We start from the raw sequence: 27130 nt of genomic DNA on the forward strand, positions 1-27130 counted from the left end.
AAGCCTGCTGCTACAGTGTTTGCAAGTTTGCTGTCTGCTTTATGCAAATGCTTTTTCTTTTTTTTTTAAAAGGTGGTTGTGTCGCTGGACTGCCAGTCAATCACAGCAGCACTCATTTAACAGGTGTAGATCTGCAGAGTAGTCAAAGCAGTGGAAAGAACGGACTGCTTTTGTTAAAATTTGACCCTCTGGGCCTCTCCTGGTGCAAGAGCATGTCTAAACATGTGGGAGCCGTCTGTGAGAGGAAAAAAGAGAAAGGGGGTTGAGGTGGTGCTTGTGCTGGTCAAGAAAACCTAAAATTTCTCCTATGATCTGCCCACTTTAGGTCACATAATTTTCTTTTCAGAATGTGGTTGTATTTTTAGTGAAAACTGAGAGGAAACAACCCCTTTAGTTTTTGTTCTCTGTTATTTACTTTTTGGATTTACATACGAACAAACTTTTACTTGTGATAAGTTGAAAGTAGGTGTAAATTATTAGAATTGCGTGAACTGTAAAACCTCCAAATAAAGTAATCTGTATTGGTATTAAAGAAGACGAGAACACCAACTCTAGTTTCAGGTTGGGTTAGAGATCTAACCTTGCGTAGGCAGCACTAACTGAGATTTTCATTGCAGGAGAACCTGGAGGTCCCAAGAGAAACCTGCACTAACACAGGGAGAATATGCAACTTCACACAGAAAATTCTGAACCTACAACCCTCCTCTGTGATCTACAGCTTATGTTTTGCAGGTGTAACGTTACAAAGGCTGCCAGTTTAGCATTAATAGTAAGAAAAGAAAGTATAGCATAGGTTGATGGACATTTAATTACTTTTGCAGGTCATGTGGTATAGTTTAGGTTCATGTAAATTAGGTCATGTTGGACAAAATAATGAAGGGGACATAAACATGTTTCAGTCCAGTGGTTTTTGTCATTCAAAACAACAATGTACACTGTTGGAAGAGTCTTTTTCTGGGAACCTTGAGCTGCATCCAGTAGTTCAGCCTGGTCCAAATTAATGGACAGGCCAGCCATCCGACAGGCTGTCTCCCGTGAAGCCACGTCACTAAAAAAAAAGGATGAGTTAACTTGATTGCCGAACTGAAAAAAGGGAAAAACTGAATTCAAGTTGGTCTGTGAGTCAGTCAGAACTCAGTGTAGGAAAGTAATAGTTATTTCGGGTGATGTTGTGCACTTTATCATGCCATGGTAATTACAAGTTTTGGTGTACTGAAGTTCCAGCAACACACAGTCAGTATAATTAGCTCCTCATTCCTTGAATTTAATTTTGGCCCTTTTTATTCTAAAGCATTGTATGAAAGATAGTAAAGCTTGCAGCTTTTTTACTGTAACTTTAACTACAGTAGGAGCTTATCCAGGGTTTGTAGAGCAGAGGGACTGGAGGCTGACAGGGAGGGAAAGAGGTGCTGGCATGCCACCGTCTGCCTGGACAGAGGGGACATTCTTCTCCTCGGATCCCCCCAGTCGTCCTCTACAAACCACAGCTTGTCAACCAATCTGCCCACCGTTTACTAAGGAAATGTTCACTTGCTGCAGGAAGTCTGAGGTTTCCCCTCATATGTTTGATTTCAGCAGTTAAACAAACAAAACGAGGGTTTGGAAGTCAGGTCAGAACAACATAGGTGGGAACTAAACCCACAGGGGCCTTATAATCTCAGTTCACCTGTAAAAGATCTTTAAATAAACAGCAAAAATAATAACCTGTTTGACACAACACTATAAAATAATTATTGTTGAAAGATTGATACGATAATTTGTGAAAATCCTGCATCTTTTTTTTATGTGCACACAAAAAAGTACGAATATATACCCATTTCTCATAAAACCATCCCAACCCCTAAGAAATATTGATTTAAATAATACAGCATTGCAGTTTACTTAAAATTGCTTTCAGTATTTGTTAACAGCACAACAACCACAACTGAAAACATCTGTAAGTACTTGATGGATTATTAAATATATTGTTAAGATAATTTGTGATTAGCATATATGAAAACCTTAAAGCCAAACAAGGTGAGAAATGGATGTGTTAGTGTGACAAAATATGATGCAAAATATGATTTTTATGAGTGAACCAGCAGGCTACAGACTTTATTTTAGTATCTGCCGCAGTCATAATGATCATTTCAAACACAAAAAACAACAACAAAATAATAAAAATCTATTTAAATTTGAGTCTTCATTGCAAGTGGATTATTTCCCTTAATAAAAACAAGACATCCTATCCATCAAATAAGTGAATTCTAATGTAAAAAATTAGGATTTGAGAATTTAAACAAGTGTTGTGTTCTCATGAACTTCCCACAATATTTCAGGGTCCTGTTATACCCTACTTGTGTAGTTCCGTTTTTGTCCTGCAGGGGAAGAAGAGAGCAATTTCACTGCAGTTTCTTCTGAGCCAGCTTTGCCAGTTCTCTGGCTTTCCTTCTCTTCAGCTTCTTCTTGAGGAGGAGCAAGTCAATGTAGATAATGCGGTCCAACACAGCACAGGCACAGAGGAGTCCACCATGCAGAGCACCAGCTATCCCATTGCTGAACACATCTTGGCCTGGAAGACACAGCCACACATGCATACCTCTGTATGAGACGTTACTTGGAAGACAGATTCACTGGCGCCACCGGGCCCTCTGACCACCACCAGTAGGCAACGGGTGAAGTGTCTTGCCCAAGGACACAACGACCGAGACTGTCAAACCGGCAACCTCCCGATTACAAGACGAACTGCCAACTCTTGAGCCACGATCGCCCCCAATAATATATCCGTCTCTGCTTTGGGACTTTTTTATGATCATGTTTTCATAGCACCATTGTAGTCACCAGCAAAAGGCGACTTATTTGCTGCTAACAGATACAGCGAAAGTAAACTGTCATATTTAAAAGCATTATCTTAGTCAATTACTATCCTTCCACCTCCTCTCGAACCTTTCATTTAAACAGGAAAAGGCGCTGAGTGCATGAAAATACAATAAAGCAATAAAAGCCCATAAAGTTATCATATACATAATACCAAGAAGGCAAGGACATCAGCATGAAAAATGTCAGTTCCAAGAAAACTGTACATTGTTCACCAAAAGGGACTTATATTGATTAAAAGGGATTAGCCTATCTAATTTTACAAGCTTCTGCAGATAGCTGTAAACGCTATACTCAAAAGCCAATTTCCCAGTCCCACAAATAAGATGATGGTTTTCAAGAACCAGATAATCTTGGAACCAAGTGCAGTTATTATGCTTTTTCAAAGAACAGCTCATCATTAAGCCTGAAAAAAAGATAAGCTTAAGAGCATTATATTCTCTATAAAAGTAGTATTTCCTTCAGCTTAAATCAAGTTTTATTATTCAGTTATCTAGAAAACAGCTTGCATTCTGTTATATCGCAGCAACAGTTTAACATTGGTTAAACTTTGCTGTACGGTAAATCTGTATGCATTTTTATAGGGAACTTTTGTGTATAAAGTTGCTCACAGTTGCTCACAGCTCAGTGTTGCTGTTTCTACCTTTCATTTGTGAAATTTATTATTTATTTGTGAAACTGAAAAGTGGTCTTAAATTAAAGTCCTGTCAATACTCATAAAGCTAACTACTAAACCAAAAATGCTTGGTTTGATTCAAAATAATTTGATGATTTGGAATATATCTATGTACCCTTCCTTTACTCTATCCTAAAACCTAATTGATAAGATTTAAATTCTTGCAGATGATTTTTAGCATAAAATCCACATTTTCATACCTGAGATGTACAGGTTCTTGACCGGGGTGTTGCATCTGTTTTTGGCTACGGCCTCAGCATGGAAACGCTCCAGGTTGTGCTCAGCGGAGTACATGGCTCCATGCTGAGCACCCAGGTAGTGCATGTTTGTCAGTGGCGTCGCCACATCCTGGAAAACCAACTGAAAAACACAACACATGCAGATTTAACAAAACCCTTCCTACTTGATGTCAACAAACAAGCATTAATAGTTTGTATACATTACCAATAGCTTTTGATTTGTTTCTTTATTCCTTAAAAGTATATTTTTTTATTAAATTTAACATACAGCAGAAAAAACAGCAGAATCACATCTAAACATGACGGATCCTACCTTGTCTTTAATTTTAGGGAACACAGTGCAGGCCCAGTCAAAGAGGTTCTTAGCAAATCGCATTTTGTAATTGTAGTATTCATCACCCCTTTTGCGCACAGTAGTGTCTTTCCATTGCTCAAACCATTCATAGTTAACCATGGTGAGTATTGTCATGCAGGATTTTCCTGTAGAAATGAACAGCAAGTCACCACTCTTAATTTGTGTGGACTTTCAGTTCTGTGTTAGATCGTATAAAATATGCCAAAGAATATATTTTATTTTAAAGCTAAATACTTGACGTGCTCGACGTTTAAAATTTTGAGGTCAACATATGTTCATGTAAAAAGCTGAGACCTCAGACTGCCCTCAATGCCCAGTTTTTGACAGTTTTTTTCTTCTCCTGGCTTTCTATAGTATCAAACAGAGAGGATGTCCTTATATAGTCATCGAGCCAGCCTATCAGAAGAAGGATGGCTTAAAGAAAGGGGGAAGGGCGCTAAAACAGCTTCTTTCAGGCAGAGGGATGGACAGTGTTATTTATTCAAAATCATTCAAATCTTGCAAAGAGTCTTGAGAGTATAGAGCACTTTAATCCTCATTTAAAATATGTTTTGTTAGATCTCATAAATATCCTTTGGAAACTGTAGAAATAGTGAGTAATTGTTATTAATATGTACCAGGATGTCTTATCTTGGCTTCAGGGTCTTTAGAAGATGGCACTGTGATGAAAATCATGGGGATGTTATCAGGTGCTTCCTCTCTGCTCAATCCAAAGTAGTCCTCCATCCTAAAATTAAAAAAATACAAATCATAAATCCCATAAAGAGCAATCTTAACTCCGTTTCAATTAAATTAAGGTTTATTTAGGTAGTACCAGTCATCAACAGTCACCTCACCTGTAGAAAGTCCTAACAATCAAGTGACTCCCTATGAGCAAGCACTAGGCAACAGTGGGAAGGAAAAACTCCCTTTTAACAGGGAGAAATCTCCAGCAGAACAAGGCTCAAGCATGGCCGGTTGGGTGGGTAAGGGAAAAAGTAGAAAAGAGGGAAAATAGAGCACACGGAGACTGGACAAAACACAGACGAAAGGAGATGAACATGACTGATCTTCTGCCCTATGTAGCGAACAAGAAAGGACCTTTAACTTTAAAAAAAACAACATCATCATCATAAGCCATATACTGTGTTTATTTAAATAAAATATTTAGCATAATGTTCAGCTATGGTGTTTTTTCTTTGTTCTGAAATAAGATTGGATCTATAAAAATGTGTGAGACTTGAGCAGGAGAGATTTTCTTGTTTATTCTGATACAGCAGCACCCCCTTGTGGTTGGTTAATGCTACCTTTCTCTTCTTTTCAATCGGTGCTCTGCAATACTCACGACTTGTCCATATCATTGTCTTTGAACAGCCAGAAATTAGTGGAAACGAGGTCCAGTTCCTCCTTTGTTCCATCAAAGCCAGAGAAGACTAATAATGATCCTCTGCCATGTTTCATCATGTTCAGTCGTTGCTGAATATCTATAATATAGAAGCATTACTTAGACATTATTTATCACCTTGTATCGTCTTCACTTCACCTGCATTTGTCGCTCTGGCCAACTTTACCTCAGTTTCAGTAAAGTTTCTCACCTGGTTTGGCTTGTATCTCAGGGGGTAGAAGTTTCTGGAACGTATTGAAGATTCCACAGTTTGAAACCACCACAGGCGCATGAATTTCCACTTCCTCTTGACCTTTCCTCACCTTTACACCTATCTCAAACAAACACACACTATTGACTTGACAATATCTTAACCTTACACTGATTTTAAAAAATGAGGTGGATTCTGCTCTCACCATAAGCAGCTCCTTCTTCATTAACCAGGATCTGGGAGACGGGAGCTCTCACCAGGCAGTTTCCTCCATATTTCTGAATGGTGCGAATGATGTGGAAAGGAATCTCACTGGCCCCGCCTTTAGGGTAGTACGCTCCTCGTTTGTAGTGATGAATCATGAGGGCATTCATCAGGACACTGGAGTCCTTTGGTGGCACACCTATATACATAAAGAATAAGTGAACTAAATCTGCCGCAAGGGATGAAATTGGCCTTTTTTTTACAGGGGTGACAGCAGGAAAGGAAGGGAATTACTGCAAAACAGAATGAGGCACAATATTTGTTATTTTCTTGTTTGATTAATTGCTAGAAGACAAAATTGTAACTGAATTTTTAAAAAGTTGATGAATTGCATACCCCTATTATGCAGTACATATTGCACACAGTAACTTTTTATATTTATCTCAGGGTTTGTAGTCTTATCATTGTGGGCCTCTGATAATATTACAGCCTCTATTTCCCTTACCTAGAAGTGTCACTGCAAATCAATACAAGTTCGGAGTAACACATGTCCACCTCGAGGACTGATGTAAATCATATGCTATGACGCTTTTACTCATTAGAGCCTCGATGAGAGATTTTTTTTGTTTTTTTTTACTGCTCTCGACCATTAAAAAAAGATCTTCTGACAACTGGTGTCCCAACACCTGATTCCAGGTGATCAATACCTGTTGGTATTGATTTAACATAGCAATGCTTATGTATGTGTCTCTCTCTCTTTTTTTGTTTGTCTTCTTTTGTTGTGTGTCTCATGATATGGAACAATTTTCAACTTAACTCAAAATCAAAAGTTTTTTTTCAGGTTGGAGTTCAGTTGAAATTTTGAGATATCTGACTCAAGCTTTGATATAACAACCTTAAATTTTGACTTCTAGATATCCAAAAGCATTTTATTTTCAGTGGCAAAAATAGAAATAAATAACTATATTATATCTTATGTTTTCTGTTATGACAATAACTTTTTGAGTTCATACCATAGAAAAAGTAAGAAAAGATGGTATGGAGATCCTTGTTGCTGGTCAGGGTGTTCACAAAATCTGTTGCACATGTGCCAGAGAGGCGGAAAACTGGAGAGATGAGGTCTGCAATGCCTGACTTCAGCAGGAATAAAGACACACACTGCGGGATAAGCTTGAGAGTTGCCAGATAGTGCGTCTTCTTAGCTGAGATCTGTTGAAAAACCAGGGGAATTTGTAAGTATTTTATTTTTAAAGCTTCTGACTGTTGAGACTGAAATATGTGTGTAATAAATGATGAAGTAACAACAGCACCTTCATGATTTTAAAGAACTTGTCAATGGCTTCTGTGTCATCAGGAAACTGCTTCATCAGGTGAGCTTTCATCTCAGTTTTCCCACAATAGATGGTGTACTCTCGTTTTTCGTTGCCCAGGCCGATTTGAATGGTGTCAAAATGTTGATCGAGCTGGTGAAACTCCAGCTGGCCCTCTGAGATCTGGTCAAAGGCGATACGCAGCAGACTGTTCTCATGGAGCTGGCCAATGTAGTGAAGCCCTGAAGATGAAGGAAGTGAACATTTTTAGATAGAAAAGAATGATTTTTAGGACTGTAGGGTTATGATGGCTGAGCGCATGCCTTTATTTGCTCTTTCTCTGAAAAAGCAGCTGTCACCCTAGACAGACCAAATTATCATCAGCCTATTGCTTTAGTTGTATCATTATTCTTTCTGTGTCAGTTATTTTTTTATGCAATTCAAGCTGTTAGCATGAATCTCTAATGATTCTCCAAATTACTGTTATGGAAAATGTAACAGTTCCTTAAAAAGAGTGATACTTATGTGTCAGTCATAGAAGATTTCTCACCGACATCAAACTCGAAGCCTTTCTCTATGTAAGTGTGGCAGCAGCCTCCGGCCTGGTCATGTTGCTCCAGCACCAGCACTTTCTTTCCTGCTTTGGCCAGTGTGGCTCCAGCCGTCAGACCACCAATACCACTGCCGATGACGATGACATCCAGGTTCTTGGGCACTTTGTCAACGCTGAAACCTGCACAGAAACATACAGATGGTGGTGTTAACCTAGTAAAGGTTTTTGTTCCAGTTCACATCGTTATCATAAAAGTCCATTATAAATTTTATCGTGTCCAAGTGCTGAACCTGGGGCGTCAAAATGCATCGTTTGCAACCTGTGTTACATAATACAGGCTGAAGGTTGTGCACTTCTCTTGTCATAAACATTGAACTGGTGCCGGTATCTGTGTTTTCCCATTAGCAATAGCTGTAATCTAATTAAGATAAAGTACACATGGAAAAACAGTCGGTTTATTTAGTGACAGTTTTATCATCTCTAAGATCACTAAGATAACAGTATCAGCACTTATAATGACTGTAGCAAATTCATTTCAGATATCTATATTCATTATCTATGAATTTATTTAATGCATAGATAATGCATTAAATAAAAGGTAAAATCTTTACCTCATCAGACTGGTGTCACAGAAACCTCTGTTCAATGCAAGTAAAGGTTTTTAAAGTAACAGTAACTTTGCTTAACATAGAAACTGGAATTTTAGTGCACTAAAATACTGTGTGCTTTCATACAGTGCTTTATTCTATATCCTTCTAGCATCCATGTACAATTTAGAATCACCAATTACATTCAGTGGCTTGTTTTTGGACTGTAGGAGGAAACCCACTCCAGCTAGAGCATAAACCAGGAATCTTCTTAATGCGAGGCAACAGTTTGCACCAGTGTTAACAAACGTGCTGCCCCCATGTGGCAATTTTACTTCTTTAAATATATGGTTTATTAATAACAGAATGTGTTTTCATTTTTGTTTAACTGATTTTTAACAGTTGAGCTTTTGAATATTTTTGCTTTTTATAATTTGGCCTAAATGTAAAACTTTTCGTACAAAATAGATGAACTTTTTGAAGAAAGATTTGAATTCGTTCTTCCTGTATGAATGACTCACTGACTTTTTTTTAAAGTTAGGCCATAATATCTTGAAGTGATATAATAAAAATAAAAAGTTGTTTATGTTCCCCTCCCTTTCTAGGCTGGGCTAATTATCCAGGAATTCTGACTATCCAGGAACAACTTTATTCTGATGCTGCATGCAGCTCTTTTCACCTGCAGTCATTTTACCTTGCTTGATGACTTTGTCGCGCTTCTTCTGATCAAACTCCCGCGGTGCAGGCGGTCTCACTGAGTCGAGCGAGAAGGGGCTCGGTTTCCCAAACAGGTACCAGTATGTGCTACCTGCACATATGAGCAGGCAGACTAAGAAAATCAAGAGCCACATCTCAGAGACTGTCAAATCGCTGATTCTGGATCTCGATCTGCAGCAGGATTGTACACGGCAGCAATTGCAGGTGTGATCTAAACACTCGCCTCCCTGAGGAGGCACCTTTTATCGTGCTGAATGCCAAAGGTCTGGGGAAAAGGGGGCAAGAGATTGCTATGTAGTGATATATGTGTTATGACAAGCAGTAAAGTGGCGAAAGGCCCATTTTTCCTGTGATAACAGATTACAATAACGATGGTGTGTAATGCTTTTTTTGCTGAGCACTCATTTAGGGCACAGACAAAAACATCAAAGGAAAATTAGGAACTGGTCTAATTGTTTTGTTTTTGTTGTTGTTTTTTTTGAAGAAATTGCTAAAATGTTAAAGATACTGAAACTGTGTAGGGGAATCTGAATGCCAATTGTTTTAAAGAATAAATACTAAAGATATTAATTTCAAATCAATAACCCATTTTATTGCATAAACTGCATTCAGTCAATCTAGAGCGTTCACGGCAAATCTAGATAGTTGTAATTGCTTGTATCTGATAAGACAATTTAGATAATATTGTATTGAAGTCTTCTTGGACTTCATGTACAATTTCATGTTTTTACAACAGGGCATCTGAGGGAACTTGCTTCAGTAAATTTTAGCATTTTAAGAATCATTACTGGTGAATATAAGAGTCAGACTTCTTACACGATAGAAGAAAATGAGCCTAATAACACTGAAATTAGACCTGCTGCACCAATGTTATATTTCTCTTAAAAGAAGCTATATATGGATTGTAGCTGATCTAGTTTTCTTAACGTAATCCACTCATGAACTTTGCACTCAAGTTACACATTCGTTCATTCGACTTTGAGCTACAGATTTAATCTGCAGCCACAGATAGGGTGAACCACAATGAAGCAACAAGTTGCTACGATGGTCGAAAGGAATTTGAAATTGTGGCAGACAGAAGTGTAGCCTTAAACTTCAAGTGGATTTTTTTTTATATTAAATGCAGATGTAAATAATCGCTACATGTTGATGGTTTTGTGTAACACTGTAACACTTGTGAGATGTGTAACGGAGACTTGTGAGATTTTGCTCTGTCAAGCTTACCTTATTCTTTCAGATGCACCTGTACATCAGTATATGGTGATCTTTTTTTATAACAGTGTTCGAACAGCATCCTGTGACCACAGCAGATAACTTGTAATGAACATTCTAGGCTTACAACCTTTCTTGGTAAAAAAAAAAAGCATGAAGACTGCTTCCATATTTGAACCCTTTACAAAGGTTACAAATTCATAAAGCCAATCTGGTTGTCTCAATTTATTTCAGATTCCCATAAAGGTGGTAATTTAAAGGTAACATCCTATTATGTTATTGCAACCAACTCACAGGAAGCCCATATACATTATAGCAATTCTGAATATCTGTAATCTGACAAGGCAATTAAGATAATACACTATGGACAAGTTGCGTTAGACTTTATATGCATGTGTCATGTTTTATGCCTTTACAGTTCAGCAGGCTGAGTAACTCTTGTGGGTTTAAGACATTAAGAGTTGTTATAGCATTAGAAATACAGGTGAATCTAGTTAACATCTGAAATACCAATGAAAATATGTACAGTGTTTTCTAATAATATTACTTCAGGGAAGCATAATGTAAAAAGTATTAGTGCTGTTTTTGTGCTATGGTGTGCTCAAAATCCTGATTGAAGCTTTTCAACCATTTCTTTGCAAATGATACGCTGAATTTTTGAAATGCAAAGAAGGATAGAAACTGTTCTATAGTTAGCTTACACAGCTGGATCAGGTAAGGCCTTTTTAAGTAATGGCTTTATTGTCACCACCTCAAAAGCCTGTGGTATGTAGCCAGTTAATAAAAATAAATTAATCATATTTCAAATTAATCATCTTTCAGCAGTCCTATAGGAATGGAGACTTAAAGGCACATTGTTGTTTAAGAAGAAGAAATGATTGATGTTAACTCAAAAAGATCGATAGGACAGAGTGGGTCCAAGTAAACCGCAGCAGCTATTAGGGTTGCTGTACTTAAGAAGCTTGCACTCCAGCCCACAAGCCCCCAAGCCCGGCTGCTGGTCTCTTCTGACTGCAGACTCTGATGAAGACTCTACTGAGGGTCCCCGGGCAGTTGATTCGTACACACCTCACCTCTTAAAATTGTTCTTTCTTCCTTCTAGACAGCATATACAAGATGAATGTAGCTGATTTGCTGAGATTTTAGCTTTTTGAATTCGAACATTGCAAGTGAAAGTAAAACTGACGCTTATACAGTCATGAGTACACCCTGATTTAGTGTCCATCTGGACATTAAAGGTGACAAAAATTTACAAATAAATATCATATTGTCTTTAGTAAGTACAAATTCAGACCATAAACTCATCAGAAAAGTATTAAGTGAGATCAGAGAGCATGGCAGTCTAGGGCTGTTTAACCAGACTTGACTAGACTTGAAAAAATAAGTCTACTTGTCTTAAAGTGCCAGATTTACCCCCTACTGGCCATTAGAAAGAAAACAGGTTTATGGCACTTTTGCATAGGTTTCACATTTTAGACTGAGAAGCTATGCCCCTATTTTATACATTATCTATGTGTTTATCAGTTTTATTTGGATTTGGTTCCGCTCGTGCTGACCTGTTGATTCCTCTGTTTGTAGACTTTTCAAAATGCTTTCACTCTCCCATTTTACATTACACTAAAATTACAACAAAAACTTAAAAGTGCAATTTAAAAGTGATTCTTCTTTTGATCTTTTGATCTTACTTATTCTTTATAATAACACTTATATAAACAAGTCATCATGCAATAATTTGTTTACTATTTACTAGTAAATTATGTGATAATTATATATATTTATAGGTTATGTTTCAAAAATCCTTTTTTGCTCCTTTTTTGTATTTTGTTTTAGTTTCTGTCTCTATACTCTGATTTGTAATCTGTACCCAGCAGCTCCATCATCTATCTTTTGTGTTATTATAATATTCTTACAATACTGAAAAAATTAAACCTCTTTAAAAAGCTATTTGACAGGTAGATGTTGAGTTCTTTGATGACTCAGATGTTGAGTTCTTTAATTGTATTTCCTGATGCCAGCACTGAAAGCGTCACTAATTGGATGGAGAGCTCAAAATGGAAGTCAGGATGAAGTGTGGAATAAGCTTAAAGACTTTGATACAGGAAGCGGCTCCGTGTCAACAGACCCGTGTGACTGACTCTACCTCAGCAAAGAAATCCGATTAGTAGTACTGACTCTCTTGGGACTTTGACCCCCTTCTGTACAGTAACATGGGTGAGATGTTGACTTACAGTCAGGGATATTGGACGCAAATCAGTGAGTAGTTATCAATATTTAATATTAACCAGCGTGATAAAATGAGATTAAAGAACAGTAGGAGCTCAAAAAAATCACGTGTTGTGTTTTTTCAATAACAAGAACAGCTACGTCAGGTTGAAGCTTTGCACAGCTATTTGAATTTAATTATAAATTGACAAAGAATATCCACAGGTGCATACAGATATCCAGTGATGGAATTATCCATTACAGATTTCAGTTTTCTTTCTGCTGTACATTTTATCCACAAAGGCTACAGGAATATCACAGCAATGCAGACAACTCTCATAAAAAACTGTGTGAATTTTCCTTGGATTTCTATGTGCTATGTTATTATGCAGCCGCCCTTGTCTCCCTTGTAAGGGTTCTTGTCATCGGAAACACCCTTAATCAGCGGATCATTCGGGGCCAGTCCCTCCACAAAAGTAATTGTGTCTGTACAGTTTGCATTCACCTGTTAATTATCGGAAAGATGAAAACAAAGAAGATCAGGGAAGTCGCACAAGTCATTTAAAATTAATCTTAATTAAATGTTTACAAAAGGCTTTGGTGGATAAAGTTAAAGCTAATTGTGCTAAAAGAAGAGGCACTTACTGGTGTCCTAGGTGTGCTAACTTCCTTCTTCAACTGGTCTAGCTCCATTTTCAAGATTTCCTTATCTGACATATCCCGAGCCATCCTGGCTGTGAGAAGAAATTACAGATCAAAATATGTTAAATGTCACAACAGATTGAAAAAGTGTACTTTACTAACTATCCTAATGTCTTTAGATTTTTCTAATAGTCAAAGTTATGTTTAAATCCTCAATTTTAAAAAAAGATTTCAAAAAAAGAAACAGTGTCGTTACCTGTTGAATGGCGGGGTCCCCAACAGTGAGAGAAATGTGCTGGCCCCTAAGAGCTCATCAACTGTGTGCCTCACTGTAGTCCGATCGCTTCTGCTCACTGACTGATCTGTGCTGCCCCACTGCTCTTCATCCCAGCTGATCCCCGGTGCTGGCTTTTGGATGAGGTCGGCACAGGATTGGGCCTGATGTCACCAATCCCTCATGATGAGATTAAACAATCAGGAGCTGTGACCCCTAAACAGGAAGGAGGAAGGCAAGGGAACACAGATCCTTTCAATTTGTTGACGCCATGCTGGAGAAAGTGAGATATGGACATAGAAATGATAGAGTTGGGAACAGCAGATCCTTTGCAGAGGATATGCTCTGAGATACATGTGGTCTGTCCCCCAAAGAGGTTTTACCCAAAACTATTGTTTGTTTAAACTGATAGTTGTGATTTCAGGTAGTTGGGAATAACAATACAGTGCACAGAGTTGTGTCACATAAGGTACCACAGACTCATTGCAGATATACTTTAGGTCGATCTTGCAAAATAGACCATGGTGGAATCTGTGAAGTTATTACAGAATCATTATTCAATACATATTCATGACAGACTCATTAGTTCAGTTTTAACTCGTTTGAGGAAAGTTATTGATTATTTTGCATCACTGCATGCTTTTCTGACATCAAAGTGATTTAAAACAAAATAGCAGGAATAAAAAGGCTTCTTATTGGTTTATCTATCATCTGTGCTTATCTGCATGATTCATAGAGAAATGTAGAGAGAAGAGAGATGTATAGAAAAAAGGGCAAAAAAACATACGCAGTACACACAAGTGCAAAGCAAAGACATGCTTTTGACAGAAGTACAGTTAGTGGCATCACTTGTTAGCTTTGCACAAAAATAGCTGTTAGAAATGTCCTTCAGAGAAAGTACAAGAAAAAAGTAAAATGTTTTTTGTTCACTTATCTGCATTGCTTCAGTGAAGAATGTGTGGATATTTGCATATTTCTGTTATCATTAGTGTTAATTCAGTTAAAGTACTGACAATAGTTTTACTTTGGAAATAAGTTACAGAAGTGAAAATAAATACAAAGGTGGGTGAGATTGCTGATCATCATAAAACAATAAGGAAGGGTTTCTGATCTTGCTGTTTCTGTAGAATATATTTTGGTGACTAAAGCGTTTTTGTTCAAATGTGGGTTTATTTTCAGCTTTGTATTGGCAGTACTTTATTAATTTATTAAAACAACACATTGAACATTAACTGAAAGCCATTCATTTCATTTAAAGTGATAGCATTTAGCTGCCGTCACTCAATCTGGAAGCATTAACATTTTCACCGCTTTGTTCCCATCACCTCCAACTGACATCTGACAGACATGGAAAGCTAATTGGCCTCCACTAAACCTTCAGTAGGACTCACACTAAGCCATTATCAGAATTTGGGTTAGTCTCATTTACTCAAGATTAACCTCGCTGTGGATTAGCAGCAGAGCAGAAACACTCCTTTTCATTGTGAAGAGGCTTTTTCCCCACCTTGAGTTCATTTTTACTGCAAAACAGCTGTGCTAAATGTCATTTACAGGTATTTGTTATTGTCACTGGTGGCTTTGACAATTTATTTTATTGTTTTTTGAATATTTCTTTTGTTATGAACACTTGTTAATGAGCAGGACCGTCACTGGTGAGTTCATAGCATTTTTATGGGATTGGAAGAGTTTTAACAAACTGCTAATTTATATTCCACAGTTACACAAAAAATACATGAATTATAAGTTGGAAATTAAGTATCAAGTTTAAAAAAAAATAATTGTAATTGAATGAAACCAGAATCAAGTTTAAAGATATTTTAATTTTTGATTTTGGCTACCTTAGTACAATAAACAATCAAGAGTAAAAACAAAAAAATATTCAATTCAGTTTATTTATGTAGCACAATTTACAGCAGCAGTTACCTCCTGGCACTTTCTTTTGTAAGCTACTGACCCTACAGTATTAGAGCAGTATTAGAGTATTAGAGCAAATGCTTTATTAGGATAATATGATACTATGAAGTCTTTAAGATGCAACAGGGCCTGATAAATTGACAATATAAATTACTGAGGCTTTTATCAGAGCCAAAGAGGTTATATAGAATATTTACTGTATTATATATAAATAAATATTTTAGTAAGACTCGCACTAAATATTTGCTTTTATATTTTGAATATAAAAAGTTAATATGTGTAAACTATACAACTATACAACATAAAACTTAATGCTTTTAAGCAACAGCGTTAATCTATTAAATACAAGCTTTTTGGGGGTGTATACAAATTCAGTTTTCAATAAAAAGAAAAGAAAAGAAAATATTTACAAATATTTTTGCATAGTTATTGTTAAGGGATACTAGATGACTTGACGTTAAGTCGCCTAATCTTTCTTGTTTTATTGAAGAAAAATTAATGAATGCCTTAATGAATTCACTAAAAATGAATCAATATTAAAAGACGATCTTTTTTAATTGGAGAAAGATATCCAAGCCTTTTCTATTTAGAGCAATGGAGGTCAACTATCATTTCCTCTCATGACCTCTAATCCTTTCTGTAATTACGAATCATTTCCTGCAGATGGAGCTGTCGAATAGCTTTTGTCCCGGCAGTACAGTGATTGGGCCACACCGGTGGCCCAACCCACCTGTTTGTCACATCAGCCAATAGGAAGACAGGAAAAAAATATTTTCAAAATAATAGCTGAAAAATATGCTTTTAGTTCGACACGTGAACATATTGTTACCCGGAAGTTAATGATGTATCCGATACTGTATCGCTGGCGATTAGATGTGCAGCAGCAACGATGGCGGGTCCCAGTAGGAAGCAGATGTTGAGGTTTCTAAGCCAAGTGGGGGCGTTTATTTTGACCCGGTTTGGATTTTGGAACTGCTTCAGCATGCTGATGCTCTTTGCTGAACGAGCGGACTCGAAAAGGTAAATAAAGAAAGAACGAGAGAGCTAGCTCAAGTTAGCTGACGCGCTAACAACCTGCTACTTTAAGATCGAGTCAAACTTTGAGGGAAAAAATAGTCTAAATATTAAAACATGTTATTGGAGAAGTATTAGCTGAAAATTGTTATGGCTGAAAAGGTTGAGTTTAAAGGATAAAGTTACACGAAGCTACCTTTTTTTCTTTTATCTTAAATGTGGGAATGTGCTTGCTAGCTAATGTGAGTTGAATTGCAGAAATTACTCCCATGCCGAAAGTTGATGGGCTGAAGAAGTGGTTTAAATTAAGAAGCCGTGTTATATTTGGCCTCGTCTGTAATTTTAGATAGGGTAGGCTGTAATTTTCTTTCTTGGTCGTCGTTTCAGTGTTGATACTGGGTGTTTATATTTCAGTCTGTGGTGGACAACCACACCCCTTTGAACCATCCTGTAATTACAGCTGCTCCACGGAAAATGTATAAATATAAATGTAAATCTATAACGTAACACAAAAGTTTATTCTGAGGCGGGGGAAAAACTGACCCACTGACACGCTTTTAATTCCCAACAATCTACAGGAAGCCAGATATCCACATACCGTACCTGTATGTGGACATGGGCGCTGCGGTGATCTGTGCCAGCTTCATGTCATTTGGGGTGAAGAGACGGTGGTTTGCTTTGGCTGCTGCCGTACAGCTTGCCATCAGTACTTACGCATCATACGTTGGAGAGCAGGTGTATTATGGGGAATGGCTTAAGGTGAGTGACGTCATTTGATAGAAAAGTAAGTTCTGTTCACAGATATAAGTTAAATTGTCAGCTAAACAGATTAACTTTGATTTTAGTGTTATTTAGTGAATGTGCTACCTGAGCTAAAAAGAAAAAAAGACAGCTTTTGTTACATTTATATTGTTAACTAAAAGTAGGACAGCAATAACTAAGAAGTGTTTAAATAAGCAATCTCTAACAAACACTGAGTGGATAAAAATAGTTCAGAAGATTGGTGAAATGGAACAGTTTGGTTTGAAAAGGAATAAATTAGTCTGTGATAGAGAATACTCGAAAACCCAAATTTTTCTTTTTTGTTATGACTGTATCATTGTCTCTTTCTGTGGAGAGACTGGAGACGGGATTCTGCTGGTTCTCCCACTTTCTGAAGAATCCTGTCTATGAATAAAACCTACGAGGACCCTCTGAATAATCTTTTGGCTGCTCCCTATAGTAGTTGCCATAGCAGATCTTCTGCGTCACCATTACCTGCCAGATTTTATTTAATGTAATATCTGACACCAGTCTGAAGTGATAATATATAACATGCATGGTGTCAACATGCAGTAATATGTTCTTCGAGATGTTTATTTTTGGGTTGTCTTTTTGCACTACACATGAACTCTAGTACTTTTGAGCACATATTTGTTTATATCTGATACTCATTGAATGTAATAAATTTCATTTTTTGACCACTGATGGAGGTTAAACTTCTACTAAATCAAACAATGGCCCGGATCAGTCTTTGAGCTATTAATCAAAAGTGGATCTGTGTCACACATGGCGGTGAAATTGGATCTGGGCCACCACTACAAGTCAGAGTAGATTGCTTTATCAGAGCAACTGTGGTAGGAACTTGCCTCAGATTGTGACAGTTTGAATCTTTTTCACTACAGGTGCGAATGTACTCCAGAGCGCTGGCCATTATTGGAGGCTTTCTGATTCTGGCCAGCGGTGCAGGGGAAGTATACAGACAGAAACCTCGCAGCAGATCCCTGCAGTCTACTGGACAAGTTTTTCTGGGAGTCTATCTCATTTGCATGGTAAGACACATTTCACTTCTATAGATTTTAGAGCTAGTTGGGCTATAGGCCACTTTGAGGAGATTAGGAATCTCCAGGTCTTGCTCACAAGTAGGGGAGAGTGTAGCAGGAGATTGACACATGGAGTGGTGGAGTGTGTTAAGTGAGGGAGAGGCTGAGTGTGAAAGCAAAGCAGTTTATTTAGCAATCTACTTTCCTTTCCTTACCTGTTCATGAGCTGTGGGTAGTGACTAAAGAAATAAGACTGTGGATACAAGCAGTGGAAATGAGCTCTTTCTGAAAGGTGTCTTGACTTGGCCTTAGAGACACTGCGAAGAAACATCACAGTGTCTCTAAGGCGATGAGCTGATGTCGTTCAGGTTTTTGACTAGGATATCTTCTAGGTGAGGTGTTTTGGGCATGTCCTACTAGAAGGATACCCCAGGGCAGACCTAAGACACACTGGAGAGATAATGTCTCTTAGCTTGTTAGGGAAATCTTAGTGTCCTCCCAGGAGAGCTGAAGGAGTTGGCTGGGAGAAGCAAGTGTGGGAATCTTGGCTTAGACAGCTGCCACAACGACCCAGACCTAGATTGTTAAGTGTGAAGTTTTGTTATTTTCACTCAATGCCATTGTGAACTAAATAGGTTTTAAATATAAGATGTTCCTTATTTTCCCTAGTGTCTTTATAAACTAAGTGTATATCTTTTTAGTGCTGCTTAGACAAAACTGTGCGTACTGGTCATTTTTGAATTGATCTGTTTTATTAAATTAGATTCAGAGTCTGACCAGAATTCTTTCTGTGATCAAATAACATGAAATTAGCTACTTGAAATTAATTTCTACAAACCAGATAATCATTTATATGAAATAATAATAATATTCCATAAATTTCTGAGTAACATTTTATTGATCAAACCTTGTTTTTAGTTCAAATACTGCAGTGCTATTTTCTCCCCACTAGGTTTACTCCCTCCAGCACAGCAAAGAGGACAGGCAGGTCTATCTGAACCACATCGTTGGGGGAGAGGTCACTCTGATGCTGCTGGAGGTGGTGTTTGGCATCCTGGCTCTGGCCTTCCTCTCCGGCTGCTACATCCGCCTGGCCGCTCAGATCCTGGCCACCATCCTTCCTCTTATTATCTTGCTCATCGATGGTAACATTGGTTACTGGCACCACACTCGGAAGGTGGAGTTCTGGAACCAGATGAAGCTGATAGGTCATAATGTGGGCATCTTCGCCGCTGTACTGATCCTAGCCACTGATGGCTGAACAGTCACACACTCAGACAGCTTTTACAGACCAAGGTGTGTGCACCAGAGGAGATGTCGTTGGCCTTTTCATCGTGGCCCAACTCTGTACTCAAAGCTGCCGTCACTCGATGACGCCTCAGGATTAAAAACAGTCACTGCTGAGACGGTTGGATGTAAGCGGCGTCGATTATCCAGTTTGTAACTTTGCTTTTGCAAGGAAAAAGGAAAAACACAACCTTGCTTTTTAAATGTTAATAATTTATTTGGATTTATGTTTACATTTTTGTTTCTGATATGCTCTGAAGCTTGACAGGGAGTGTTATTACTACAAACCTACTGGGAACTTTTAAAAGAGGTCTTAATGATTTCAATCACTATTTACAGTGGATGGTTTAAATACGTGATTTTAAAAAAGGGAAAAATTGCTGGGTGACAAATTAAAGGAAAAAGCCATCATGAAGCAACAGCTTGATTGGGGTTTTAGAGAGGGATGAAAGTGCACGGCTGCAAAGGAACAACACAAACAAATAGTTTTATGTCCATTACCTTGTTTTTGTAATTGTTAGAAGCCATGTTTGTAACAGAATTTAAATTTGACTTAATTCCAAAGCCCTTCTTGACCTGAAGAAAAGTTGAGATGCATTATCCTAGGTGGTTTTTATCTTAGTTGTCAACAAAAGCATCATTTTTGATAAATTCTTCCACAACCAGCAGTACTGTGCAAAATACCACACAGCAGTGAGACCAATCCGAGAAAAGGCCAAAATGATAACTGAAAGTATAATTTGATTAATTGCCAATCTGTGCTTAGCAACATGCTGAGCCAGAACAGCTTCAGTCCAGCTGTCTCTGTAATAAACAGCTTTAACCTAAGAGATTATTCACTAATTTTGTGATTTGGTTTTTGCAGAGCGCCAACTTAAAACATCAGCTCTCCTGTACGTACATACATACACCTGTCTTTCTTAACCACCAACCAGGGTCATGTTGGAACTGGATCCTGTCATAGCTGACTTTGGGTGAGAGCGAGGGGCGGGGTATGCCACTCACACCTGCAGCCAATTTAGAACTCCTATAAAAAGTTTAATTAACTCCCACCCCTCACTGTAGGGGAAGGGTCAAAGGTTCAGGTTTTTCCTTTAATTTGTTGCACGTCTTATGTGATATTGCTTTTGAAGTGGAATGACTATGCTGGCCTATTGGGAATAAACTCTATGTTTAAAGCAGTCTTTCAATGGGTAGTCCTGTCTGACATCATAGATGGTGTAAAAGGTGGGCTTGGCAATGTGACGTCTCCTGTTGGCTTTAAAGCTTCCAGATACGCGTTTTTACCTTCACCATTGTGTTATTAGAAGCAGCAGGTCTGACTATGAAGCAGCACTCTCATTGTTTAATGGGTTGTCAATCATAAGCCTTAACAAATAAGTGTACTCATTATTCTCCTTCCGAAATTTACAAACTCGATTGGCTTCACTTTTTAGACCCAGTCCGTCTTTTATATGTCTACAGCTGTAATACTTTTTAACTGCTTACATTTTATATGAAATAACTGTTTAGTTACATGGGTATTCAAGTCACTTCATTTTACTGAAAGTTGCAGTTTGTTTTCTATGATGTGCCCAATTTGGCTCAACATTCAGTTAACAAGGAAGAAAGGCTGAATGTAACAGATCCTTCATGTCCAAGACTGTGCAGTGTGTTTAGGAGGTATAATTACCAGGATGAGTGATTAAATATGCATAAAGCCTTTATGGAGGTTTTATATTTAATGTGTGGCTTGTGTCAGTGTCTAAACCAACATGTAGTTCAACACAAAGAAAACACCTGAATGTGTTTTTATACTTGGCTAAAGAAGATGCACCTTTGAGCTTCCATTTATTCCATTAATGACTTCAATAATTTTTTTTAGTCATATGTTGGTTTTATGTTTTTAAGTAAAGGGAATTTCAAAAATGTTCGGAGGTAGCCTGATGTTGAATGAGTCCTACACGCACCGGAATAGTGCTCAGGCTTTTCTCTAGGCCCTACTCGCGCTCTTTTGCTGTAATCTGTAGATTAAGACAAAGTTTGCGTCTCATTAAAAAATTCTTTAGGCAAGTATACAAGATGACACTTAATGTTCATGTTACCCAGAACATATGGGTAAATTTGGATTGTTTACTATGCTACTACATGAGCCATTTTCACTTTGATTTCTCTCCTTTTTCCTACAGTGCCTGCTTCATAAGTATAAAAAGCCTTAAAGAGCATTGAAACAGAATAGAATGTGATAATTTGTACTCGTCTGCTGTTCAGCATCCAGAATCAGGTCACATATTAGTCCTAGAGTTCCTGTAAATGAGTAAAAAGTATCACTTTTCTTGTCCCTGGGACTCTGCTTCACTTGAGGCTTGTTTGTTCTTACGGTTGCGCTCCGCTTTTACCAGAGCACCAATCACAGCGAGCATCACGGTGATGGTGATGACGAGCACTGAGGCGGTCTCAGCTATACACAGCTGGCTGTCCATCGAAGCCAGGAGACTTCCGGCTAGCTGAGCGGGAGCGTGACAGATGATGTCCTTGTAGTCCTCTACGCGCAGATGTCGCACGTGGTTGATCTTGCCGAAGATGCGCTGCAGCTCGCAGTCACAGATCCAGGGGTTGAGGGACATCTGAAGGTAGGTGCTGGTTGTCTGGAGCTTCAGGAAGGTCTTGAACCTTATGTGCTCTAGCTGGTTTCCCTTGAGACCTAGCAGAGAGAGCCTTCGCAAGGGAGCCAGAGATTCGGCCTCAATCTTTGAGATGTTGTTGTAGTTGAGCAGCAGGACTTCCAAAGTTTGTTGCCTGTTCAGCTGGCCATCTTTAAGAACATTCAGCCTGTTTCCCTCCATGTTGAGGAAGCTCAGTCGAGACAGGCTGCTCAAAGCCTTGATGTCCAGTCCTCGGATGTGGTTGTAACTGAGGTCCAGTTTCCTCAAGCTGCCACAGTCTTCCAGTGATTTGGAGTCTAAGTGCTGCAGCAGGTTGTTGCTCAGCCGGAGCTCCTGGAGGGAGTATAGGCCCTGAGAGAAGTCCTGAGGGAGCCACCGCAGCCGGTTAAAACTCAAATCCAACTTCTCCAGAAACTGCAGGGATGACAGAGACTAAAATGGAAAAAGAAATTAGAAACAACACGTTACTCAAATCAGCTGAGTTTGAATTGTGGTTTAACTTAAAACGTGGTCAGTTATCGGGTGTGTTTTCACAGCAACTTTTAAATATATATTGCATCTCATCTCAGGAAATCGGTTCCAGAGGGAAATTTAAGGGTTTTTTTCCACCAAGCTAAAATCCCAAACAAAGCTGTGCAGACTTTTTTTTTTGTCTCTGTTTAATTGAAATATTTTATTTTTGAATTGATTGGAGAAATAGAAATTTTAACCGGGTGTGGATATGAAAAGTTTGTGAGGTCATCAAACCACATCTTTACTGATATGAACTGATGTATCAAAACTCGTCATGAAGGGAACACGAGAGGTCAAATGTTGTCTTTATGGGGGGGGGGGAGAGTTAAATATTATATAGTAGTGAAGCTGTTGACTTACTGGTCAACCCTCACCTGTGGTCGTGAGCTCTGGTTTTGGATACAAGCGGCAGAAATGAGCTTCCTCCAAAGAGTAGCTGGGCTCTCCCTTAGATATAGGGTGAGGAGCTCTGTTATTTGAGAGGGCTTCGTAGCAGAGCTGCTTTTCCTCCACATCGAAAATAGCCAGATGAGGTGGTCTGACTAGGATGCCTCTTGGACACCTCCTAGGTGAGGTATTCCGGGAACGTCCTACTGGGAGGAGGCCCTGGGGCAGACTAGGACTTGCTGGAGAGAGTCCCAGCAAGTCCTAGTCTTGCTGGGACTTGCTGTCTCTTGGCTAGCTTGGGAACGTCTTGTTGTCCTACCAGAAGAGCTGGAGGCGGTAAGTGAGGTAAGGGAAGTCTGAGTTTCTCTGCTTAGACTGCTGCCCCCGAAACCAGATGAGCAGCAAAAATGGATGGATGTGCTAAAGTCAAGGTTATCTTTGGGCATTGGCTGCTTTTTCACGCATCCGTGTCCTTTTATCATTTTTGGAAGTATGTTTGTTTGTTAAGACACTTAACACTGACTTATTAATCATTAAACATAAAAAAAAATGCATCAAGGGAGTTCAAGTTGAAAGAGTGTTGTGTCTACACATCGACAATTTAGCAAAGAACCATTTTTTAAACAATATCTTTTGGCACTTTGTTATTTGCAGCCTGGTGACAAAAACACATTTGCTCCCCTTTCTTTAGTTGAGACTATGAAAAATGTTAAAATTTACACAGTTTGAAAGACATGAAATTGTATTTTGCACCAACATGGTGATTTCCAAAGACCAATTAGTTCTTTAAAACTTGGCATGGTGTGCAAAATGAGGAAAATGGACAAGTGGAGGCAAAAAGAATAAGTAGATGGTGTGACAGTCATCTCCTTTAAAAAAAAACAACCAGTAAAAAAGTCCAGCAATGACCTGGCACAGGAAATTAGTGATTCATCAGTTCCTTCAGCCTCATTAAAAATGATCTCAGTGGAAGATTGGACGTCAAGAAGCCATTCTTAAGGAAGGGAAATGGAGGAAAGGTTGAGGTATGCCAAAACACACAAGAGCTGGAGTGAAAATCAAGGACAACACCTCTTACGGGCTGACAAATCCAAGTTTTAATTTTTTTGGTTTAAATTGTCATCAATATGTATGGAGGTGGCGGCACGGTGGTTAGCACTGTTGCCTCACAGCAGTTAAGGGAGTCTTTCTGTGTGGAGTTTGCGTGGGTTCTCCCCGGGTATTTCGGCTTCCTCCCACAAGCCAAAGACATGCACTTTGTGGGGATAGGTTAATTGAAAAACATCTAAATTGCCCGTAGGTGTGAATGCGGGAGTGAATGTGAGTGCGAATGGTTGTCTGCGACAGACTGGCGACCTGTCCAGGGTGTACCGCGCCTCTCGCCCTAAGACAGCCGGGATAGGCTCCAGCGCCCCCCCGCGACCCTGAAAAGAATAAGGCTGTCTACATCCATTTGTAAAACACAGCGAAGGCTCTTTCCTGGTTTGCATTGTAGCCAGTGGAGGTTAGAGATGAAAAGTAAAATACCATCATACTGTGCAATATAATCTAGGAAGTGTCTTAAATTTTTAGCATGACATTGATCCCAAACACACTGCCAGTGCAGTGCAAGCATAGAGAAAGTTTAGGTGGTGCAGAAGATTAAAAGCTGGTCCTACCAAATCTTGACTTTCAAGTTTGTTAGAATTGTACAAACTCTGTTTACCTTATTTACTGCATTTCCATGTATGTGTGCACACTCGAATAAAGTGCACTCGTTTCCCATCTTCCTAGCAACATATTAAGAAACGAATTTCAGCTCATGAATTTTGCACAGTACTGCATATACTAATGCCCCACTGAAAATCTAAGCAAGTTTCTTGTAGATAACACATTTGTTAGGTTACCTGCTGATTCTAACTTGGCTGTATGTTAATGTGAGTGAACGTTTTTTTTCTCTTCATTTCCCTGTGGTAGCGTAGACTTGGCCAGGATATACTCTGCCTCTCATCTCATCGGGTTTAATACGTGACAACTCAGATAAGCTCCAGCTGCCCTGTGCAACCCTGAACTAGATAAACCATTCAGGATTGAAAGGATGGATTTTAGTTCGCAGAAATAAAATATAGAGCTTTTGTCAGTTTGGTTAAATTTGCTTTGCTGGTTGTCCTGGAAAAATGTCTGCATTTGTTTATCGAGCTCAGGACATCTGCATGACTGTGTGTGCCGTCCGCATTGTAATATCAGTTCTAAACCTCTCAAATATGCCTCTGACAAAATCCACCCACAATCTAAATTTATAATAACCCCCTAAGACCTCAACTAAGACTACAAACTGACACTAAATACTGACTTTGAAAGAGAACTTCAATAACCAGTTCATGTTAAAATATTAATTAGAAAATTGCAGTACTCCTTTTTAAGTGTGGTTATTTCTTTGATGTAAGAATCTAAAGACTTCTACAGCTGCACTAAAATATCAAACACAGAAAACACACAATAACCAGCTCTTACTGACGTACCTGTGGGTGCAGAATATGGATGCTGTTGTTGGACATGAGGAGGATCTTGAGTGACCACAGTCCTATGAAAGACCTGGTGTGCACCTCTGTCACCTTGTTCGCACTTAGATCCAGCAGCCAGGTGCCGTGGGAGATGCTGGATGGGACCCGGGTCAACCCACGAGACCTGCAGTCCACCAGGTCTGAAGATTCATAGCACAAGCAGGGGCTGGGGCACAGTTTAAAGCCCAGCACGGCGTTCAGGAGGAGAGGGAGCAGGAACATCGCGGCCAGCATAGTGCAGCCAAAGCCAGGCATCTTGCTGGAATCTGAGTGACCTCACTCCTGCTGAAAGGCATGGTTACCCTCTTGTAGCCCCTCCGAGAAATACATGTAGAAACCCAGAGAATTTGTTGCAAGGGCACGATAACGCTGTCATTTCAACAAATTCTCCATGAGCAAACATCGAACGGTTCCCGATTAGAGAGGGATTAATGGCTTAAACAGATGATCACATAACCACCACATCAGGGCAGCAAACTTGGTCCATTTTGGATCCTTTCCTAAAGTAAGGATTTACATCTGCTCTTCTATATGGATATATTAAGCTCTTTTTCATCATAGAACTCCCATATCCCTGTGATTTCAGCAACATGTTACATAAGATTGTATGAGTTTTTATAATCTCTATTATGGTAAAGGTAGCACTGGTAGTAATGTAATGGAAAAGCCTCTTTAAAAGTAAATCTTCAGTACAGCATTCAGCATCAGGACCATTATATTGGAAGCACCGAGGATCAGTCAGCAAAAACAATTCAATATTTAAAGACTGCCCCAAAGAAATTAAAAATTGACTATTATGTATAATGTTATTTTTAAAAAATACACCTTTCTATATATTAAAAAAAAAAAAAAAAAAAAAAAAAAAAAAAATCGACTTCACCTTTGGGAGCATTTTTCACACTTTTCTGACATTTTGGAGTTGAAATAATTCATTAAGACAACCACAAGATATCACTGAACAACAACCATCAGCCTACCTGAAATGTAGCCTTACTTCCACCCAGAAAAAGGAAAAAAAGAACATTTTTTCCACATAACTGCAGCTCCATTAGTGGTACTCATTTAAAAATTCACACTGATTTACTGAGAAGGATGGAGGCAAATGTCATCAACCAGCTTTAGAGTAACCCAGAGGCTTAAAACATTTAAATAATTAATTTGAAAGAGACATGGCGTCAGTTTCCTGTAATTACACAGATTACAACGCTACCAAACAGGACAGAAAGTGAAACCCGAGTGTAACCCGTATCTGATTAAAACGTCCTTACTGAGGACAGCTGATGGTCAGTCTGAGTTCACGTGACACAAGTGAAGTGGTTCCTCAGGAATGCAGCCAAATGTATTCCGAGGATGTCATATAAAAATCAGGGTTAAGACAAGAAAAAGACAGCACTCTGGCAATTTAAAAAAAAAAACAAAAAAAACCAAAAACAAGTTGCTCTCAAAAAAAGTCGTTGAAAATTACGGTATTACAGTCAGAATTTTTGTTACTTTTATTTTAGAAAATGTCCTTTAAAGTGTGGCATTTCAAGTCACATTTTGTTTAAAATACAGAAAATACAGACAGTAGAACATGGATACAGCAAAAAAAAAAAAAAGAAAAAAAAAAAGAAAAGAAAGGAAA

General features: G+C 38.6%; 4 protein-coding genes across 4 annotated transcripts; 1 reads left to right on the forward strand and 3 right to left on the reverse strand.

The window, feature by feature from the left end:
• Positions 1 to 1776: 1776 nt before the first annotated feature.
• On the reverse strand, positions 1777 to 12160 carry si:ch1073-13h15.3 (inactive all-trans-retinol 13,14-reductase). Its single transcript, XM_040038809.1, has 12 exons — positions 12148 to 12160; positions 9054 to 9162; positions 7765 to 7979; positions 7215 to 7456; positions 6918 to 7113; positions 5906 to 6103; positions 5701 to 5820; positions 5451 to 5589; positions 4744 to 4853; positions 4085 to 4251; positions 3733 to 3892; positions 1777 to 2551 (listed from the first exon to the last, which is right to left on the reverse strand). The coding sequence occupies exons 1-12, from the start codon at positions 12158 to 12160 to the stop codon at positions 2382 to 2384; spliced, it is 1839 nt and encodes a 612-aa protein (XP_039894743.1). The 3' UTR covers positions 1777 to 2381.
• gngt2b (guanine nucleotide binding protein (G protein), gamma transducing activity polypeptide 2b) lies at positions 12113 to 13541 on the reverse strand. Its single transcript, XM_040038798.1, has 3 exons — positions 13384 to 13541; positions 13131 to 13219; positions 12113 to 12990 (listed from the first exon to the last, which is right to left on the reverse strand). Exons 2-3 carry the CDS (start codon positions 13212 to 13214, stop codon positions 12862 to 12864), a joined length of 213 nt encoding a protein of 70 aa, XP_039894732.1. The 5' UTR covers positions 13215 to 13219; positions 13384 to 13541; the 3' UTR covers positions 12113 to 12861.
• A 2618-nt stretch (positions 13542 to 16159) lies between these two features.
• tmem101 (transmembrane protein 101) lies at positions 16160 to 19597 on the forward strand. Its single transcript, XM_040038999.1, has 4 exons — positions 16160 to 16335; positions 16908 to 17088; positions 17994 to 18140; positions 19084 to 19597. The coding sequence occupies exons 1-4, from the start codon at positions 16205 to 16207 to the stop codon at positions 19390 to 19392; spliced, it is 768 nt and encodes a 255-aa protein (XP_039894933.1). The 5' UTR covers positions 16160 to 16204; the 3' UTR covers positions 19393 to 19597.
• A 1643-nt stretch (positions 19598 to 21240) lies between these two features.
• LOC120737997 (leucine-rich repeat-containing protein 17) lies at positions 21241 to 27069 on the reverse strand. Its single transcript, XM_040038997.1, has 2 exons — positions 25465 to 27069; positions 21241 to 22495 (listed from the first exon to the last, which is right to left on the reverse strand). The coding sequence occupies exons 1-2, from the start codon at positions 25759 to 25761 to the stop codon at positions 21725 to 21727; spliced, it is 1068 nt and encodes a 355-aa protein (XP_039894931.1). The 5' UTR covers positions 25762 to 27069; the 3' UTR covers positions 21241 to 21724.
• Between the last annotated feature and the right edge of the window lie 61 nt (positions 27070 to 27130).

This window comes from Simochromis diagramma, unplaced genomic scaffold (assembly GCF_900408965.1).
Source record: "Simochromis diagramma unplaced genomic scaffold, fSimDia1.1 OVJJ01000402.1, whole genome shotgun sequence".
Classification (NCBI taxonomy): domain Eukaryota; kingdom Metazoa; phylum Chordata; class Actinopteri; order Cichliformes; family Cichlidae; genus Simochromis; species Simochromis diagramma.

Excerpts from the sequence above, each read along its gene's own strand:
- gngt2b (XM_040038798.1), bottom strand. The coding sequence starts at position 13,214 with ATGGCTCGGGATATGTCAGATAAGGAAATCTTGAAAATGGAGCTAGAC. Across the intron at positions 12,991-13,130 it reads TTAGCACACCTAGGACACCA|GTGAATGCAAACTGTACAGA; the intron begins GTAAGTGCCTCT and ends GATAATTAACAG.
- tmem101 (XM_040038999.1), top strand. The coding sequence starts at position 16,205 with ATGGCGGGTCCCAGTAGGAAGCAGATGTTGAGGTTTCTAAGCCAAGTG. Across the intron at positions 16,336-16,907 it reads GAACGAGCGGACTCGAAAAG|GAAGCCAGATATCCACATAC; the intron begins GTAAATAAAGAA and ends AACAATCTACAG. Across the intron at positions 17,089-17,993 it reads ATTATGGGGAATGGCTTAAG|GTGCGAATGTACTCCAGAGC; the intron begins GTGAGTGACGTC and ends TTTTCACTACAG.
- si:ch1073-13h15.3 (XM_040038809.1), bottom strand. Across the intron at positions 6,104-6,917 it reads CTTTTCTTACTTTTTCTATG|GTGTGCCACCAAAGGACTCC; the intron begins GTATGAACTCAA and ends TTATGTATATAG. Across the intron at positions 2,552-3,732 it reads CAAGAACCTGTACATCTCAG|GCCAAGATGTGTTCAGCAAT; the intron begins GTATGAAAATGT and ends TGTGTCTTCCAG.
- LOC120737997 (XM_040038997.1), bottom strand. The coding sequence starts at position 25,761 with ATGCCTGGCTTTGGCTGCACTATGCTGGCCGCGATGTTCCTGCTCCCT. Across the intron at positions 22,496-25,464 it reads TCCATATTCTGCACCCACAG|TCTCTGTCATCCCTGCAGTT; the intron begins GTACGTCAGTAA and ends TTTCCATTTTAG.